At 43.8% G+C, this 18,472-nt stretch overlaps 1 protein-coding gene across 2 annotated transcripts in view; it reads left to right on the forward strand.

The window, feature by feature from the left end:
• Positions 1-3,418, forward strand: part of CDS1 (CDP-diacylglycerol synthase 1) — a 29,519-nt gene extending 26,101 nt beyond the window's left edge. For both annotated transcript variants that reach the window (XM_058838956.1, XM_058838957.1), the window contains exon 13: positions 692-3,418. In XM_058838956.1, the coding sequence (XP_058694939.1) occupies positions 692-821 (130 nt within the window). In that variant the 3' untranslated portion in view covers positions 822-3,418. The remainder of the gene's footprint in view (positions 1-691) is intronic.
• Positions 3,419-18,472: the final 15,054 nt, after the last annotated feature.

The following is an 18,472-nucleotide window of genomic DNA, read 5'->3' on the forward strand; positions in this document are numbered from 1 at the left end:
GTTTCAATATTTCTCAGTTGCTTGGCTTGGGACTTTCTGTTTAAGATGAAAAAGCTTTCAAGAAGAAATCATGGGAATCGCAATTCTCTTACAACAGACATTTTAGCTTCTGAGGCTGGGGTGGTTCAAGGGACTGAATCAAGACATGCCCTTAGTTTTGTAAATGCATATGGCTAAATAATTATTAGATACCTAATTAGCAAGAGATTCTTTGCCTTATATTTGGTTCATTTTGGAAGTAGATTGTAAGTAAGTGGCTAGCTAAAAATGAGGCTGATATTTAGAAAACCTTGTTTTAATTTGCAGTTTTCTTTACTGACTTGGCCAATTTCCCTTTTAGTTCAGTAGTGCATAGCTTATCTGGCAGGCAACAGATACGAAATGAAGATCTGCTAATAAAAAACAGTAATTGCAGTGATAAAGGATGAATCAAGGAATCTTACTTGTCATAAGCCTTTTTAATATCCCCATTTGACAGAAAATAGAAATGCTTTTTGGTTTCTGTTTATATTGAGCTAAGAGTATGCTTTCCTAGTAATGCTGGCCTGTGCATCGTGAGGAGACAGACTGGGAGAAATCCATAACTTGGCACCATCAAGAAAGGGAAGGCATTGTTTTGGAAGAAAGAAGAAATCTAAAAGACTCCTTAGAGCTGTGGTCACTAAAAAAATTTATTTTTTTTCATTAACAGGGGTCCAAATCCTAGCAAATTACTAAAACAGCTGTTGATACTTCAGCCTGAACAACAATTAAGTGTATATAAAACCCTGAAATCTCACCTCGTTGAAAAAGGGATCTTGCAGCCATCTCTAAGAGGGTAGTTTGTCAAAACAGAGGACTAGAAGAAAACTCCATCTACAAGAAACCTGTGGAAAAATGTTGCAGAAGTGCACATAAATAATGGCTAAAGGAAGAGTAGTCTGTGTTCTGAAGAAGGTGAATGTTTGCTGAAATTAATGTGAATGCTATGACTTCCTACTGGGACAGTAAAAGTCTCTTACTCCTAGAATAATTCAAATGCCTACAAAGTAATGGTACACAGGCTGTGTATTTACTTCCTGAGGTGGATGGCAGCAGTCTTTGTTCAGCACCCAGCCTGACACTATTTAAGAAAAAAATAATGAAATCCACTGTAAGTTTTTAATGAATTATTTAAAGCTGTATATCTTAGAAATACCTTTTTGATCTCAAATAGTTACCGAAGAGTAAACACATCAGGGAGGCAGTAACTTCTATATAGGCTGATACTGAAATTACTGTTGACCAGAAAACACTTGTTAGCCTGATCAAAGAAGTGCTTAGAGCCTGCTGTATCAGACTACTTGTATTTACTTACTTGTTATGAAGATTAAACCTAGCTGTATTTTTAATTTAACAGCTTTCTTATGAAGCCATTTCATGCTTTCAAGAGAAAAGTACATTTATGAAAATAAGGTGGGCATTGAAATACAGTTGGGCAGTTTGGGCTGTGCGGCTGCTTTGTTGTTGTTGTTGTTACCCTTACAGATAATAAACAAGTGTGTACCTCCAGGAGTAGAGATTACCTGAGAAAACAGAATTCTTCAGCTCAATAAACAGATCAGGGAGAATCTGAAGCATAAGTCCCTAGTTTCCATGGTGAGGTCAGTGTCTGAAGACAGTAATTCAAGCCTTATTCCTTGTGCCTCTTAAACGTTGTGTAGAATCGGGATATTTCCTTCTTTTTAAAAGCACTTTGAGGTCCTGAGTAAAAAGTGAGGTTTAAGTGGTGTGTATCAGTGTGTTACTCAGTGAAGGCAGAAACTTTTATCTCATGAATGTGCACAGTGCAAGATAGGATGTGTGGTTCTTCTGCTGTGTGTTATTATTTATTAAGAAGACCCTCAGGCAAACTTGGGTAACCACAGAGGGGTTTGAATGGAGAATTTTTATAGAAAGCAGCTATTCTGTAGGCTTGGTGGGGTATATGAGGAGAATTAGTGCTCTATTATTCTCAGTCCTAGTTGTTTTACAACTTTTTTCATCATGTAACATGTCTTGAGGCAAATAAAAATATGAACTTTTTTTGAAATGATGAAAATTACTGCTGTACAAACAGAAAGCACAAATGCTGTTTTCATATACTGTAAATTAATACAATTGCATTTTTCCAATTAACTGTAAATAAGTTTCTCCATGTACCGATGCAACATCTATGTGTGTGTATATAAATTATTAAAAGATGTATGTATATATACTAAAGATTAAATTTAAATGGTTGGTGCTACCTGAGGATACAACCATGGAGAAAATCACTTGGGTGGGTGATAAGATGTATCTGCAAAATTCAAACTGCTTTTTGTTGAACACCATGTAGCTGAGACCACTGTGCACTCTGTTTTGCTCTTGGGCTCGTACAGCTTTTATATGGAAAGGCACACCCTTGTGAAGTCAGCAAAATCCATGTCTAAAGTAAGTCCTGTTGATGTCAAGTACTGACAGAGTTAAATTACGTCTGATCTGGAGATTGCTGTACCTGTATTGAAGGAACACTCCAAGAGGTGAAAAACATCACCTGCTGCTTGTCCATCAGTGGCTCTGTGACTTGACTTATTTAGTTGGAGAGGCTGAAGTTCAGCCCTCACTCCAGATAGAGCATAACCTGAAGTTAAAAGGTAGCACAGCTACCTTTGGAAAGAAGGGAAGAGAAAATGAGAGGGAAACTAAAGTAGAATATCTTCAAAACTAGCTTTTAGATGAGGCTTTGGTTATGTATGGGACTCTGGTAGATGTTATGATAAAACACAGCCATACTGGAGCTAGTATAGCTTTATCCTGGGTATTCAATAAAAATCAAAATATTTAAAAAGTATATAGAGAATATATATGTAAAAGGGTAATTGCTACTTCAGAAACTTGAAATTTTTAGTGTAATTTTATAGCATGTACAATAAGGAAGTTAAAATATATTTTAGTATTTAATACAACAGAGCATTTGAAATTAATTGCTATTTATGTGCACAATAGAAAATTCAACACTGCAATTCCGCTTTTCAATGTTAAAATGAAGATGGTATTCCCTGTGAACTCACTCATCAATTTTTTAGATAGAGTAATAGCTTCCTTCTGGTTTAAGCTTGGTGTAAATATGGCTGAGCAGGATCCATCACTGTGATGTGACATCTGTGCTTGGTTACTATAAAGAGAATTTACCACACTGGCTACTTCTGTTAGTTCAAGCATTGCAACATTATCAACAGGGAACTTTAACTTTTTACACCACTGATTCTTTTCACTTGCACTTTTTTCCAACTGGCTATAATTACCTGCTGAGCAAAAAAGAAAAATGTATATTCTGTAAATATTGTAAATGGTATGAGCACATAATGTCTGTTTTAGTTTGACTGTTTCAATCTTTCATTGAAGCAGGTGTTATAAAAAAAATAAAATAAAATTGGGACAGAAGTCCTCCTGTCTTTTATTTCCTATAGCATGTACGGTGCGTGTAGTTTTCTTAACAAGATTTTTTTATTCCTTTAGATTCCTTACATTTGTGTTCTTAATAGAAAGTCTGCTATTAATTTCCAACCTTTCACCCCTCAAGGCTTCAGACCATCCATGTCTATTGCTAAAACTTGTACAATGTCCCTCATGTCCAAAGATATACAAGCTTATCATCTTTTCCTAAAGGTGTTTACTCCAACAATACTGATATAGACCTGTTAGTATTCACCATTTGTGGTGCTGATGGGATGGCAACTGGCAACTAACTCTCCCTGCTTTCCTTTTCCTTCCCTTTTAAGTCTTGGATTTGACTTCACCTCCTGCAGCCTCAAACAAGCCAGGTAAGACATTAGTCTTATTTCTAAATTACACAGACTATAACATCTGTTAAACACTCACCCTCAGCTAATTGTGTGTCTGCTGTTCACCTCCTTGGGTTTTAGAAAACTTGTGGAGAAGCACAGAGCTTTCCTGTGGTCTGCATCTACTTCCTCATGGTTTTCTGAGGAAAGGAAGGGGAAAATTAGCAGTGAGTTTTCTCCTGCTAGATAGATAATGTAGATACTCTGTGCAAGTAACAGACAGGGACTGTTACTTGCAGAGAATCCTTTTGTCCAGCTACTACTACTACCTGCACATAGCTAAGCTGCCATTTCCCTTTCTCTTGCAAGTAGTTTCTCAATTACAAAATGGATATCTAGTTCCTTGTTTAGCAATTTCAAACTGATGAACTTAGGTGTGAGTCCTGTATCTGAGAGGATGCCAGAAATAAGTGTGAATGTGTCACCCATAAACTCACACCAAATTTAGGTTGGAAAATACCCTTGAGATGATCAAGTCTAGCCATTAGCCCAGCACTCCAAGTCCTCCATTATTGTACAGCTTAGTACTACAGACACTGGGATTGGTTCACTGAATGCACACTGCACCCTGACTTCGCAATACCGATGCTTGTTCCTTGATGAATTACAGAGACAAGTTTTGATCCCTAAAGGAACAGGTGACAAAGACTGGTATTATAAGGATTTTGTTAGCATTCACATACCCATTGCAAGTAATTGTGTAAAGGCAACATATTTTCACAGGGAAGTCAAGGTGTGAAGCTTCAGCCCCCTTTAATTGCCACCAGGTGTCTTGCACTTGTCTGTGTTGAGGTGCAATAGAAGCAATTTGCTTCCTCAAGTGATTGCTGTTCCCAGATGAAGTGACTGGGCCAGTTGTCCCCAGCTCAACAGGAACTTGAGTTTTGAGCTAGTTCCACTCAGAGTTTTCAGAGCAAGAGGCTGGATTTTCTCTTCTGCTGCTGGGACCCCCTCTTTGATTGCAGGAAGTTAAATACTTGTGCTATCTGGCAGATATCATGCACACCTCTAAAGAAAACATACCGAGAGCTCTAATTGCCCAATAGTGGCTTATATTACCTACCTAGCTGGGGCTTATCATTGGGGGTTGTATGTACTTGAAGGGTGTAGCTCTGCATACTTTGACCTTATTTCTAATGTGACAATCTATGATACAAGTATAGGCTATTCTGGGACAGGGAGAAAAGCAAGCTCTTCCAGACTCCATGCTGTGTCATGTCCAGCTGCACAAAACAAGTTTCTGACTAAATTCAGATGGAAGCAAACCTACAAGAGCATGTCTGTTGGCTCCGCTGGTCCCATGGGCACCAAGGATGAGCCAGCCACATCCCTGAGTCAGCATTGTTCGGCCATCACGGGGAGGAGCACCCAGGCCAGCTCAGCACCACCACACCCACAAGCACTGGCCAGGCACCATCTGCTCCTTCCTGGAAAGTGCCCTCAGTGCCAGAAGTGCAGGCAGAAGCTTGTCTGATGTCCACACAGCCCTCTGGAGACAGATCTCCTCTCCTGTCCCTGGCAGGATGGCAACAAAAATCCCTGTCCAGGAGGGCACTCAGGGCTGTGTGCAGGGCATTCCTTGGTACCCACCGACCACGGGAGCAGGAGCAGCAGTGCCCTGCTCCCAGCACCAGGCAGGTGCCTGGAGATGGCTGCTGTGAGCCTCAGCAGCATCCTCTGACAGAGTGACACCGGGAAGCACAGCAGGGAGGAATGCAGGGATAGTGCCTCAGGCATCTGGCTGTCCTGAGGCCATTCTGCTGCCAGACTGTTCTTGGCCATGTCTTCATAACACCAGCCCATGATTCCCCTTCTGACACACTATAATTAAATCTGGTTCATTGTTTCACCACACACATTTTGCAAATAGACTGTGTTTTATATCTATTTGAATATAATAGGTTATACATTTTTCAATAAAACTGTCCGTTTAGCCAAATTAACTGATTTGTGTGTATTAAAAAGAATTGATCCAAAACCAAAAATAATGGTTTTATATGGTTTCTTATATCTTCCATGGAACACCTGCACTGGGAATGGAATCAGGGTCAGGTGCCAGGGCTTTGTGATGAGGGGCTGCATGGTGCCCAGAGACCACTGTGACACTGCAGGACCCTGCCTTGGCCATGGGGCTTTGATGGAGCACTGAGCCGTGGGGTGCCCGCTCTCAGGAGAGCACTTCCCTGCATCTCCCCTGGAGCCCCTGGCAGCTTTACAGCAGAGACTGTCAAGGACAGACATGGAGAACCATTTGAAGAAAGCCAGCACCCGTATGCACAAGAAGCTGCCACGCCTGGACTGGATGCGCCAGGTGGGGGACACGCTGCTGATGGGGCCGCATGGAGCTGCCTGGGGGCTGGGGCTGGGTTTGCTGGCACTGTGAGGGATGCTGTGCCAAGGCAGCTGCCTCCATCCCACTCCTCTTCCTTCCTGGAGGTGGGACAAAGGGAGTCAGAGGCAGCATCTCAGGAGAGCCAGGCCCAGACTTCACCCATCCATGGGGACAGGCTGCCACTGCTCCCACGGAGCTCTCAGGATGGTGAGAACCACCCAAGCACCCTGCCAAGCAAGAAGAGCCCTCCTCAGTGGCTGCAGTGGAATGGCCGGGCCCGTCCCAAGCGCAGGGCTCCGAGGAGAAATGCCACTCTGCCATGGCAGCAGGAGACACTGGAAGAGAACTCCCACAGCAGGAGGAACAGCTTCCAACCCTAACACAGATGCAGGTTGTGATGTGTTGATGACAGCCTGGCCATCCCACTGCCAGACTACTCTTGCCCATGGCTTTGTGAGACCAGCCTATGATTCCCCTTCAGACATGCTATGATTAGATCTGTTTCATATTTTTATTACAAATACTTCACAAATAAAATTCATTGCACTTATCTATACAATAAGTATTAGGTTTTCCTTTTGAATAGGAACCTAAACTGTCAATTTACCCAGTTTATCTGAGTTGTGTGCATACAAAAAAATTAGTTCAAGCCCAAAAAGCTGAGATAAAGTAGTTTTAAATTTCACAGAGTATTTTTATTACCTCTAAAGCAGGTTACAACTTCTTCAGGTATCAGAACTATCAGTCTTATAGTTCTTATATCTGCTTAAGGTGTAAGAACTAAGGGATAAAATGCTTTTGTATAATTTCTTCTGTCTGCCATGGAATATGCGCACTGGGAACGGGATCTAGGCTCATCTGCCAGGGCTTTATGATGAGGGGCTGCATGGTGCCCAGAGACCACTGTGACACTGCGGGACCCTGCCTTGGCCATGGGGCTTTGATGGAGCACTGAGCCGTGGGGTGCCCACTCTCAGGAGAGCACTTCCCTGCATCTCCCCTGGAGCCCCTGGCAGCTTTGCAGCAGAGGCTGTCAAGGACAGACATGGAGAACCATTTGAAGAAAGCCAGCACCCGTATGCACAAGAAGCTGCCACGCCTGGACTGGATGCGCCAGGTGGGGGACACGCTGCTGATGGGGCCGCATGGAGCTGCCTGGGGGCTGGGGCTGGGTTTGCTGGCACTGTGAGGGATGCTGTGCCAAGGCAGCTGCCTCCATCCCACTCTTCCTCCTCCTGATCTTGCTTCCCAAGGGTGTGTTACAGGCAGCCAGAGGCAGCATCTCTGGAGAGCCAGGCCCAGGCCTTCTCCCTCCACGGGACAGGCTCAGACCTCTCCTCCACCCACAGAGCTCGCAGAATGGAGGGAGTCCCCCAGCCATCATGTGAAGCAAGTGGAAGCCTCTGCAAGGGCTGGAGAAAACTGGCCAGGCCCATCACAGGTGCAGGGCTCTGCAGAGGAATGACATCCTGCCATGGCAGCAGGACAGCCTGGAGGGAAAAACTCCTAAAGCAGGAAGGCAAGGAGCAGCTTGTCTCCCTGACGTGATCTTGGTGGCTCTGTGGCAGACCTGGGCAGGTGACTGCCAAGGACAGGATGGGACAGGAGGGGATGGCACCAGATGGGACAGAGGGATGAGCCTCCCTCTGACCAGGGCCAGCTGCTGCACTCTACCACTGCAGCCCCATCATCTCCCACAGCCCTGTCCCAGCAGCTGCTGCTGCCAGGTCTTCAGCAGGAATTTCCTGGAGGGAGCCAGGTGACCTTTACAAATAACAGAATCACTGAACCACATAGAATCACAAATATTAGAATTGTAAGGGATCTCATTAGGTCATCCAGTCCAACACCCTGCCAAGGGAGGGTCACCTTGAGCAGGTTACACACATAAAAGTTCAGGTGGCTTTGGAATTTGTCCAGAGGGGGAGACTCCACAACCTCCCTGGGTATCCTATTCCAGGGCTCTGCCACCTCACTGTAAAGGAGTTCTTCCTCAAGCTGAGGAAGAACTCCTTAAGAAATGCCCCTCTCTCCTTTCTCACCTACCAGGGGAATGCATTTCTCAAACGTGGGCAGCCATTGCCAACAGGCTTGGAGGGATTGGAGGCCATTTCGAGCATGCAGAAGGTGCTACATTGGCTTGAAGTCCATGTTCCCAGTGATCCAGAGCCTCTGGCTGAGGAGGACGAGGACTGTGAAAACAAGATTGACAAGGAGCAGTCCCATGAGATATTGGAAGAGGATATCCCATGTCCAGTGCCCTCAGAGAAGTGGGAAGACAGCAGCCAAAGCCAGGAGTCCCAAGCCACGTTAGAAGAGTACATTGACCAAGAGCTGTTTCAAGGGGAAGAGGATGAGAGCAGAGAAGCAACAGGAGAGGCTTTCAGCAAACTGCAGAGCACATCTCCTGCCCTGACTGGTCCCATGGACACCAAGGATGAGCCAGCCATGTCCCCAAGTCCAGCATCACACCAGCAAGGGAAGGCTGACAGCATCACACCCACAAGCACTGGACAGGCACCATCTGCTCCTTCCTGGAAAGCGCCTTCAGTGCCAGAAGTGCAGGCAGAAGCTTGTCTGACGTCCACACAGCCCTCTGGAGACAGATCTCCTTCCCTCACAGCCATTCATGCCCCAGAGCAACTGCAGCGGCAATCCCTGTTCAGGAGGGCACTCAGGGCTGTGTGCAGGGCATTCCTTGGCACCCACCGACCACAGGAGCAGGAGCAGCAGTGCCCTGCTCCCAGCACCAGGCAGGTGCCTGGAGATGGCTGCTGTGAGCCTCAGCAGCGTCCTCTGACAGAGTGACACAGGGAAGCACAGCAGGGAGGAATGCAGGGACAGTGCCTCAGGCATCTGGCTGTCCTGAGGCCATTCTGCTGCCAGACTGTTCTTGGCCATGTCTTCATAACACCAGCCCATGATTCCCCTTCCAACGTTATCAATAGATCTAGCTCATTTGTATCACACACATTTTGCAAATAGACTGTGTTTTATATGTATTTGTATATAATAGGTTACAATTTTTCTTCAATAAAGTTTAGCCCAATTAACTGACTCGTATGCGTACAAAAACCTGCATTAACACAAAAAGCTGAGAAAAAGTTTTAAATTTCAGAGGGTATTTTTATTACCTCTAAGCAGCAGATAGCTCCTGCAGGCATCAGAATTATCTGTCTTCTAGTTCTTGTATTTGCTTAAGAAAGACCTACAGCAGGAGGGCAAGGAACAGCTCTTGCCTCCCTGACATGGTCTTGGTGGCTCCACGGCAGACCCAGGCAGGTGAGTGCTGAGGATGGGATGGGATGGGATGGGATGGGATGGGATGGGATGGGATGGGATGGGATGGGATGGGATGGGATGGGATGGGATGGGATGGGATGGGATGGGATGGGATGGGATGGGATGGGATGGGATGGGATGGGATGGGATGGGATGGGATGGGATGGGATGGGACGGGACGGGGATGGGTCTCCCTCTGCCCAGGGCCAGCCACTGTGCCCCACCATTGCAGCCCCATGACTGTAAGGCATGTCTGCATAATGTTGAGACATCCTAAATAGACAGCACCAGTACCTGGCCTAGCATGAGCTGAAAATTATGAAGTCAGAAGAGTATTTGGAGTATCCTAAGGAAGGCTCTGGCCTTATACTCTTGGTGTCAACTGCTTAATGTCAATGTTAGTCACAGGACACCAAGCTGAGGCTTGATTGGATTGAATACATCCCGTTTTTGAACGGACCCTCCTTCTAACAGTTCACCTCCCTCCTTAAGCTCAGTTTATAAGACTTTAGAGTGTTAGGCTAAATAATAAGTGTGTGTTACCTGCAAACAGCCACACTTCGTGGACCGGTTTTGTTGCAATTATTCACACTGAACTTGTTTTTTTCCCTCTTTTGAACAGAGTGGTCCAAAGAAACAGACTTTACTTTTTTCAGCAAGCATTTCACCAGATATCTGCGTGAGGCAGCAGATCTAAAACCTCTCCCGGCCGGGCCTCGGTGCCACTAGGGGTCCCCGCGGTCCGCGCATCCCGCCGCATTCCTCCTCATCCCGCCGCCGCGGGAGGACGCGCCTGGCGGCCGAGCTGCGGGATCGGGAGATATGGGAGACCTTATCACTCTCTACAGCTACCTGAGAAAAGGATGCACTGAGGTGGGGGTGAGTCTCTTCTCCCAAGTGGTAAGCAATAGCTAGGATGAGCTACATCAGCGGAACTTGGGTATTAGGAAACTTTCTTCACCGAAAGGATAGCAAGGGACAGCCAGCTGTGGTAGAGGTCACAGGAATAAAGGACAGCTTCTACTGGGCAAAGCTGTGTCTCAGCAGACTTCCAGTTGCACCAGGGATACACCGTTTTGAGGCTAGAAATCTGGATGTCCTAATGTGCTTGGGGATTCCAGGATAATCTTGGTAACAGACATTTTTAAAAATGTTTATAAGAACTGGGTGTTCCAGAATGAGGAGCTGGCAGAGTCAGCTGCAGACAACTTCCTGTACTTCCTAGAGCCCCTTAAATTTCTGGACATAATACAGTGCCTTTTGATACTGTGATTTATGGTGAGGTACCTCCTGCTACTGAAGAGAGAGAACAAATGACTCTCTTGAGAGCCAGGCGAGGACCATCATTCCTTCCACATCCAGCAGTGGGGCAGGGATGCAGCCATCACCCCTCATCTACTCCAGCATACAACAGTGGCCAGCTCAGGTTCCAGGCTCCTTGTTGTCTCTAGAAAACACCTCCATACTGGGTCAGGAATGAGACCCTGTCTTCCACAGTGGCTGTTTGTAGCAGAATCCTGTGATGCAGAGATTGTCTGAGAAGGAAACTCCATGTTTAGTTATCCTAAAGGGCAAGGCACAGACCTCCAAAGCTGCAGGTCCCAACTCCCGGTGCTCTCTATGTCTTGGGAAGCAATCATGTCTTTCTGGTCTCTTCTGGAAAAAGCTGCCATTGGCAGACACTGCATGCCAAGCACCTTAGGCGGGGAGGATGTGGCAGGCCATTGTCTGGTTTTGGTGCTTTCAGGATAAGCATGGATATGCAGGCTAGTCCTCAGGCTGAAAGAGACTCATGTTTTGAGTTGTCCCAGAAGCAGAATTTGGTGAACCTGGAGAGCATTAATTTGATGAAAGCTTGTGGGTATTTGTGCTGTCAAAAACCTTCAGGACCGGTTAGCAGGAATCCTGCAGAACATATATCTGGATCTGGGTACTTAAATACCCCCTAACCTTTCTGTTTGTCTGAGCAAAAGTGACTTCAAATGTATTTTGAGATTATGGCTTCCCAAACATTCAGCAAAGACTGAATGAAACTCTAGATTTCACATTAACTGGAACAGGCTTAATCGAAACATATTGTGTTGATCTGAAAGATTTTTTTTTTATCTTGATGGATTTTCTTCTAAAGGCTTTTATACCCAGGCATTTGAGCAAAGTGGCCAAATTGCTCTTGCCCCATGCAATCAGTACTGATTCAAGGCTAAGCATAGTTGGCAAATAGAAAGGAACAATTTAGGTTTTCAACTTGGGCTCAAAGCTATCTGACACCTTGTTACTAAAGAGTTTTTCCCACACTTGAATGGCCCTCCTCTCTTCAGCAAAAATGAATTTCCAAATCAGTCCCAAGCTAGCTAATTTCAGCCTCAAACAAAAACTAGGGAAGCTACTTGGCAAAGTGAATAGAGGTATTTTTTCTTCAGTTTGCAGCGTCCTTGGCTCTTCTAATGCCAGATGTACTTTCAAAAGCAGCATGTAAATTTGACCTTAGCCTGGTCTGTTGTAAAGTGGCAAATTATAGTCATTACATGACTAAAGTAATTTCACATTGCAAAAATACGTGTTTACAAGCACTTCCTATTCAAAGGGAAAAAGCAGGCACAGATAGAAAAGAAGTTGTAAAATATTTGTGGGCAACATGGAGAGTGGGATTGAGTGCAGCCTCAGGAATTTTGCCAATGACACCAAGCTGTGTGGTGTGGTGGACAGGCTGGAGGGATGAATGCCATCCAAAGGGACCTTAACAGATTTGAGAGGTGAACATAATGTGAACATTATGAAGTTCAACAAGGCCAAGTGCAAGATTCTGCACTTGGATCAGGGCAATCCCAAGCACAGGTAGAGCCTGGGCAGTGAAGGGATTGGGAGCAGCCCTGAGAAGAACTGAGGTTGTTGGTGGATGGGAAGCTTGATGTGACCCAGCAAAGTGCGCTTGCAGCCCAGAAAGCCAAATGTGTTCTGGGCTGCATGAAAAGTGACATGAGAAGCAGGTAAAGGGAGGTTATTCTGTCCCTCTACTCTGTTCTCCTAAGACCCCACCTTGAGTAGCGTGTCCCCAATATGAGAAGGACATGGGACTGTTGGAGGGAGTCTGGAGATCATTGGAGGGCTGGAGCACCTCTCCTATGAAAACAGGCTAAGAGAGTTTGGGTGATTCAGCCTGGAGAAGAGAAGGCTCTGAAGAGGCCTTCTAGCAGCCTTCCAATATCAAAAAGGGCTACAAGAGAGATGAAGAGGGACTTTTTATAAGGGCATAGAGTGATAGAAAAAGGAAGAATGGTTTTAAACTTCCCATGTCTGGAAGCAGTCAAGGCCAGGTTGGATGGGACTTTGAGTCCCTTGCTAGGGTAGCTTTGAAAAGAGTAATAGTCTGTAGGCATTGGTGTATTTGACCTCATTTTTAAACCAAGGACACAGTCCTCTGAAGCTTTGGCTAGAAGACAATGTAGTATTTGCCTTCTGTCTTCTCTTAAACAATTTGTCAGCACTGAGGTTATCATGTTTATTCATCTGGTATGCAGCAAGTATAATGCCACCCTTTTTGAACAGAGACTGTAAGAAAAAACAGCTTGTAGATTTCTGCTGCTTTGAAGCTTTCTTTCTGTGAAAACACCTGTACAGCAAAACAAAAGAATGACCTTCCTGCTGCAGGTGGCATCATCCCTAGCCACAAGATCATAAAGTGTAACTCTCTAGGAGAAAGCCATAAATCATTTTTTATTTATTTACAGTGTAGAAATTCACCACAAAAGGTCAGAAGAAAGTGTTTTTCAGAATCAGACAAGGTCCCTTTGTGTACTTCATGGTTGGTTTTTAATTTGTGCAGAGATTTGGCATGTCTTCAGCACAAGGATGATTTATTCAAGCCACTGATAACACCAACTACAAACAAATTCTGGTTCATGGTTGGTTGGTTTTGTTTTGTGGCCAGAGCATCTGTATACTCACTATATGTGAAAAAGGTCCCAATTATCTGATAATTCAAATGTTCCTGAGGTAAAAGCTTCAAAAACTTGTAAAACAGATTTAAGGCAATTTTGTCCACTCTCTTTCATTCCTGTCCCTTGCCTGTTTGAAGGGCTCATTTAAAAACAGTCAAAAAGAGAATGTTTCCCAAGACACCAAGAAAAACACCAGGTTTTTCTTAACTGCCTCACCTGGAAGTTATCTGCCTTTAGCTGTGCTGTAAGACAGAAACAGCTTCCAATTTATACACTTCCATGCTTGGAAACTTCCACAGGTGAGCATTTATTCTCAGTGATTTATTTTTTTTTAAGCTACTGCCAGACAAAGGTATTTGGAAGGTGAGAACATTGAAAACCTCCCTGGAAGAATCCTAAGAGGTAAGAAGCTAAGCAGTGTAACTGAGCAATAATTTTTACAAGATGTAGCCCTGCAGTGTTAGAATTCAAGGCAGGCAAACCACCACGAGGGTGCAGTGGTAAGGCAGCCTTTGCTGGCAGTGGCAGAAGGCTTTCATTTGCTGCTCCTCTTCTAAGAGGTCAGATGATGATCTTTACACCGTCTCACTGAAGGAAATAATTTAAACATCATTAACTTGAGTTTACACTGAAACTCTTGGGAACATGATGATGTTCAGTTCAAGGGGAGGTTTAACTTGCTCTTTATCAGGGATGTGATATTACTGTTTGAATTAAGACAATTCTTAATTAAACTTGACCTAAGTGAGAACACAGTTGGGTGAATAATATTCCATTTTCTCAGACTGTAGTTTAGTGTATTTCTAGAGTGGAGAAGGACTAATCTATTGTTTTACTAAGGAATAATATGGCAATTTAAAATTATTATTAAATATAAATTTTATATGTATTATATATACTATATAATATATAGTATATATTATTTTATATTTAAAATATTTATATTTAAAATATTTATCTTGTGCCATTCTCCATTGTTTAAGCCTGGTTCTCACATTCTTCTTTCAATAATTGTTTTTTAGAAAATGCATTCTAAATCAACCTTCTCACCATTCAGCTTTGTTCTCTATCTAGCCATCAGTAAACAGGTTATTTTATGTTTGCCTTTTTTAGATATGCTGTAAAGATGGACGTTTGTTTGGGCAGGTTAATTGTGTTTATTTTAAAAAACACACACAAAACCCTAAAGTAGAAATCTCTACAGCTAGACTTTTGAGGAGTGCATTCACATAGGAAGAGACTGACAGCTGAATGCAGCATTTTGAAAACCAGTCCTTGTGTCCTGGACTAAAAAACTAGAATATATTTCGGTAGTTCAAATGAAATTTTAGATGTCTGTAAATGAAGCCAAATGTCTCCTTTAGACAAAAGGACCAAACTAGATGCTTTCCCTGCTCCCAATGTCTTTAGAGAACAAAAAAACCAGACTAGTTTTTTTGAACACTGTCAGATTTGACAAGTACAGTAAGAGAGGAGGAAGTTTGTGTGCCCGCCCCCAGAAGAAGCTGCTTGCAGCTTCATAGAAGATACTGATTTCCTCCCCTCCTGTACTGTCTGTAACCTACAGCTCTCCTGCAGGATCCACCTTCTTGGCTATGAAACACAGATTGTGCCAGGCAATTCCTCTGCAAGGTATTGTAAAAAAAACCTCTTGAAGAAGAGGCAGACGCTTGAGAATGGGGTTTTTTTTGGGTGATTAGGTGACATTCTCATGTTCCAGTCACTCTGAAGGCAAGCCTGCAGACCTTGGCATTTAGGATGGCCTTGAAGAGTGCACCTACCTGGTGATTCCACAGAGCCACGAACAGCTGATCCAGCAGCCACCTGGCCAAGAGAACGCAGTATAATGCCTAAATTAGCTGTATTCACAGACCAAACTCCCCAAACCTGAGGGAACAATGACACTGCCAGAACCAGCTATTTAAAACACCGAGTGAGTTTCTACCGTATGACTCCATACAGGCGCAACAACTTGAAAATCAAGTAATCTACTGAGGTGCTACATCTTTTTCACAAGAGCATGCAAATGTCTCCTGCAGTTTTGGGACAGACCATATTTCTGAATTGGCCACATGCTTCTCACCTGCTCATTGAGCCAAAAAAAAAAAAAAAAAAAAAAAAAAAAAGGCTTTTCTGTATTTTGGGAAGAGAATGATGGAGGAAGAAGTCAAAGGTTTTTCTGTATGGACTGAGATGACCTGAAATGAAAGCAGTTGTACAAAACAGACAGCTCTGAGATCTGTCTCCATGATCAAGAAGAAGCATGCAGCATTTCCCAGCTGAAGCTGGCCAGCCTGGTTGGACATGCTCAAGCACACAAATTATATTCTTCAGGCCATCTCCATTAGAAAACACTGCCATCCCCCAAAAGCTCTGTCCCCTTCCTGGCACCTGTCTCTGACCCCCTGCAATCCACCTTCAAAAAAATCCCCTCTGCAGCCTGCTGGACACAATTCCTCTTGCTCTGAACCACTTTCTGCAATTAAGACAGGGTGAGTCTGGCCTGAGTTTAGCCTTCTGACTGGCAGTGAGAACGTGCTGGGACGCTGTGTAGGCTGGAGATGCTGTTTTGGTGAGCTGGGGCTACTGTGTGGCCATGTTGCATTGCCCTGGAAACAGTGAGAAAGCCCTGCTCTGGAGGCTGCTTCACAAGCGGCTGCTGGTGGCAATAGGACATCTGGAAACCACGTGGAAGCTGCAGATGGTGGAAATGTGGTACGTGGGAAGCATGTGAATTGCTCAGTAAGCCTCTAGGAACAGTGATGGAAACTCCTACATGGCAGAGACCTTCCCCGGGTGTCTCAGGAAGGATTTTATCATCACACTGCAAGCTAGAGCTTATACTCATGCAAAAAATATCAATGTTATTTCTGGATAGGGAGATTGAGTCACCTTTCAATTTTAGGAATTCTGCTGGGCAGTTTGTGTGACAGAGAAGTAGGAATAGAATGGTAATCATAGGTCATGTAATACAATCCCCTACAGCAGGTACAACTACACAACCAAGTCCTGATGACTAAGCAATCTCACCTTTAATTTAGAAGCTTTTTTACTGCTGGAAAATTGTCACAGAAATGTGATTCTCAGACTATTAGGAATCAGCATGTCAGCCAATAATATTTGAGTTTTTTGGTTTTTCTTGCTTTCACCCAGTCTTTAGACAGTCATGGAGGAAAAGACAAATCATGTAACTTAACATTATGTGGATTTTTTTTCCTCAATTAATATTTCTTGTTTAAAATTACATATAAAGGTTAAAATCCCCTAAATTAATCCAATACTGTGATTCTACCACAAATTCTGTTCTTAGTACGAATTCTGCTGTGAACACAGGATGTTGTTCTACGCTTTAGTCCTATATTTGTTTAAATTGTCTTCATTTATCCCTTTCAGTCCTTGTGCCAGTAGAATCTGAACTGATGGCCACTTCCATAGGAGTCTTATCCACAGACTTGCAATAGGTAGGCTTAAGAACCAGCTGTGATTCCCAGGTGAGGAGAATAAGAAGACTGTATCTGGGGGTGATTCCATGGTGAGGGGAAATGAGAAGAATCTGGTGAGTCTATAGCTCAGAGGTTGAAGGCCAGCAGTTTTCTCCTGCAGTCCTTGTCTCTAACCAAAGGTGAGTCATTTTCATAATAATAAAACATTGTGTTACAAATCACAGAATAAACTAGATCCAAGACTTCCTTATGAGGGATAACTGAGGTCTTGGTGGCCAAAAGATTGGCACCTATTGAAGATGCTGGAGAATGGAATTACTGCAACAACTGTTTCTGCAAACATTACCTTCTACTTCTTTGGCTTTAGCAAGAGCAGCTAAGCAGGGCATTCCTCCTAAAAATGTGGTTTGTGGCTTTCCTTCAAAAGGGAGAGAAAAATCTCCTTGCATGATTTGTCATTAGGCAATAGCGAAAAGGAAGAACTCAAGTGTTTTCTGCACAGGTCCATCTCTGTAATAATTAGAAGCAATTTAATTGACATTCATTACTTTCCTCATAAATATCAGTCCTTTACCTTGATTTCCTTACTGTAGCCTCTGCTGAAAAATGTAATGTTTCAGATGTACTAGTAGATACTCCCACTGATCAGCTAGGAGAGGTTATCCCAGCTCTGTTGGCCACTTCCCAGAACACAGATTTTACAGAAACTGCCATCTCTTTGCTCCATTGTGACAGTCAGCATTTTATGCTGATGACTCAACAAGAGAATATCCCCATGCCTTTCTGGTCAGTGCCTGAATGAGGAAATAAAAGCCAGTTGCAGGGTTTGCAGTTTATCTCTTCAGAGGGCAAAGGAGGAAATGATGAGGAGAGCAAGCAAATCTGTTGACAGGAAAGATTTGTGCTACAAATGAAGGAATATACTCTCAGGAAGAGTTTATGGGAAGGGACTGTTTTCCAAGAGTCTTCACTGGATGTTTTGAGAGAGCAGGGTGGCTCTTGCAGAGAAAACAAGTGTGCAATAACGCTCAGGACTGCCTTCTGTCAAAGGCCCGTGAAATTCTGGAGAGTCCTGCACTTGGTTTCTTACTGCTGACAGTGTACAAAGCTGTTGGGTGTTTTGAGGAAGAAAGGATCACATGATGGAGGAGAATAGATGAGAGGATTAAAATGAACATGCAAGCTTGTTTGTGTACTTTTTGATCAGCTTATTTAATGGGGGGAAAAAAACAAGCTTAAAATCATGCAGGAAACTGCTGCCTTTCAGACCCAAGACTTATTTTCAGACATGTTATCCATCTGCAATAAAATAAGTGCATGTGATAACCATAAACATTGTTGGGATGAATGTGCATCTGGCAAAGCGGTGTTCAAACCCCATCCTGTGTGATCGGCCATGTGGCTGACTTGAACTTCAGAAGCGGATTTCATCAAGCTGCAAACACTTCTTCTGCTTCAGGGGGTAGCTGAGGGGTCTGCTTCATTTTCAGAAGCTGACATTCTACATCTGACAGTGGCAGTTGGGTGTTGAAAGATGAAGCCATTCTTTTAGGCAGTGTTTATGTATGAAAAATTTTTAAAAAAGCCTAAGGAAACTGACACCCGCATACTCAGCTGGTGATAGTTTTACTATGGGATATTTGCACGTGTCTT

Source organism: Poecile atricapillus, chromosome 4, assembly GCF_030490865.1.
Source record: "Poecile atricapillus isolate bPoeAtr1 chromosome 4, bPoeAtr1.hap1, whole genome shotgun sequence".
Classification (NCBI taxonomy): Eukaryota; Metazoa; Chordata; class Aves; order Passeriformes; family Paridae; genus Poecile; species Poecile atricapillus.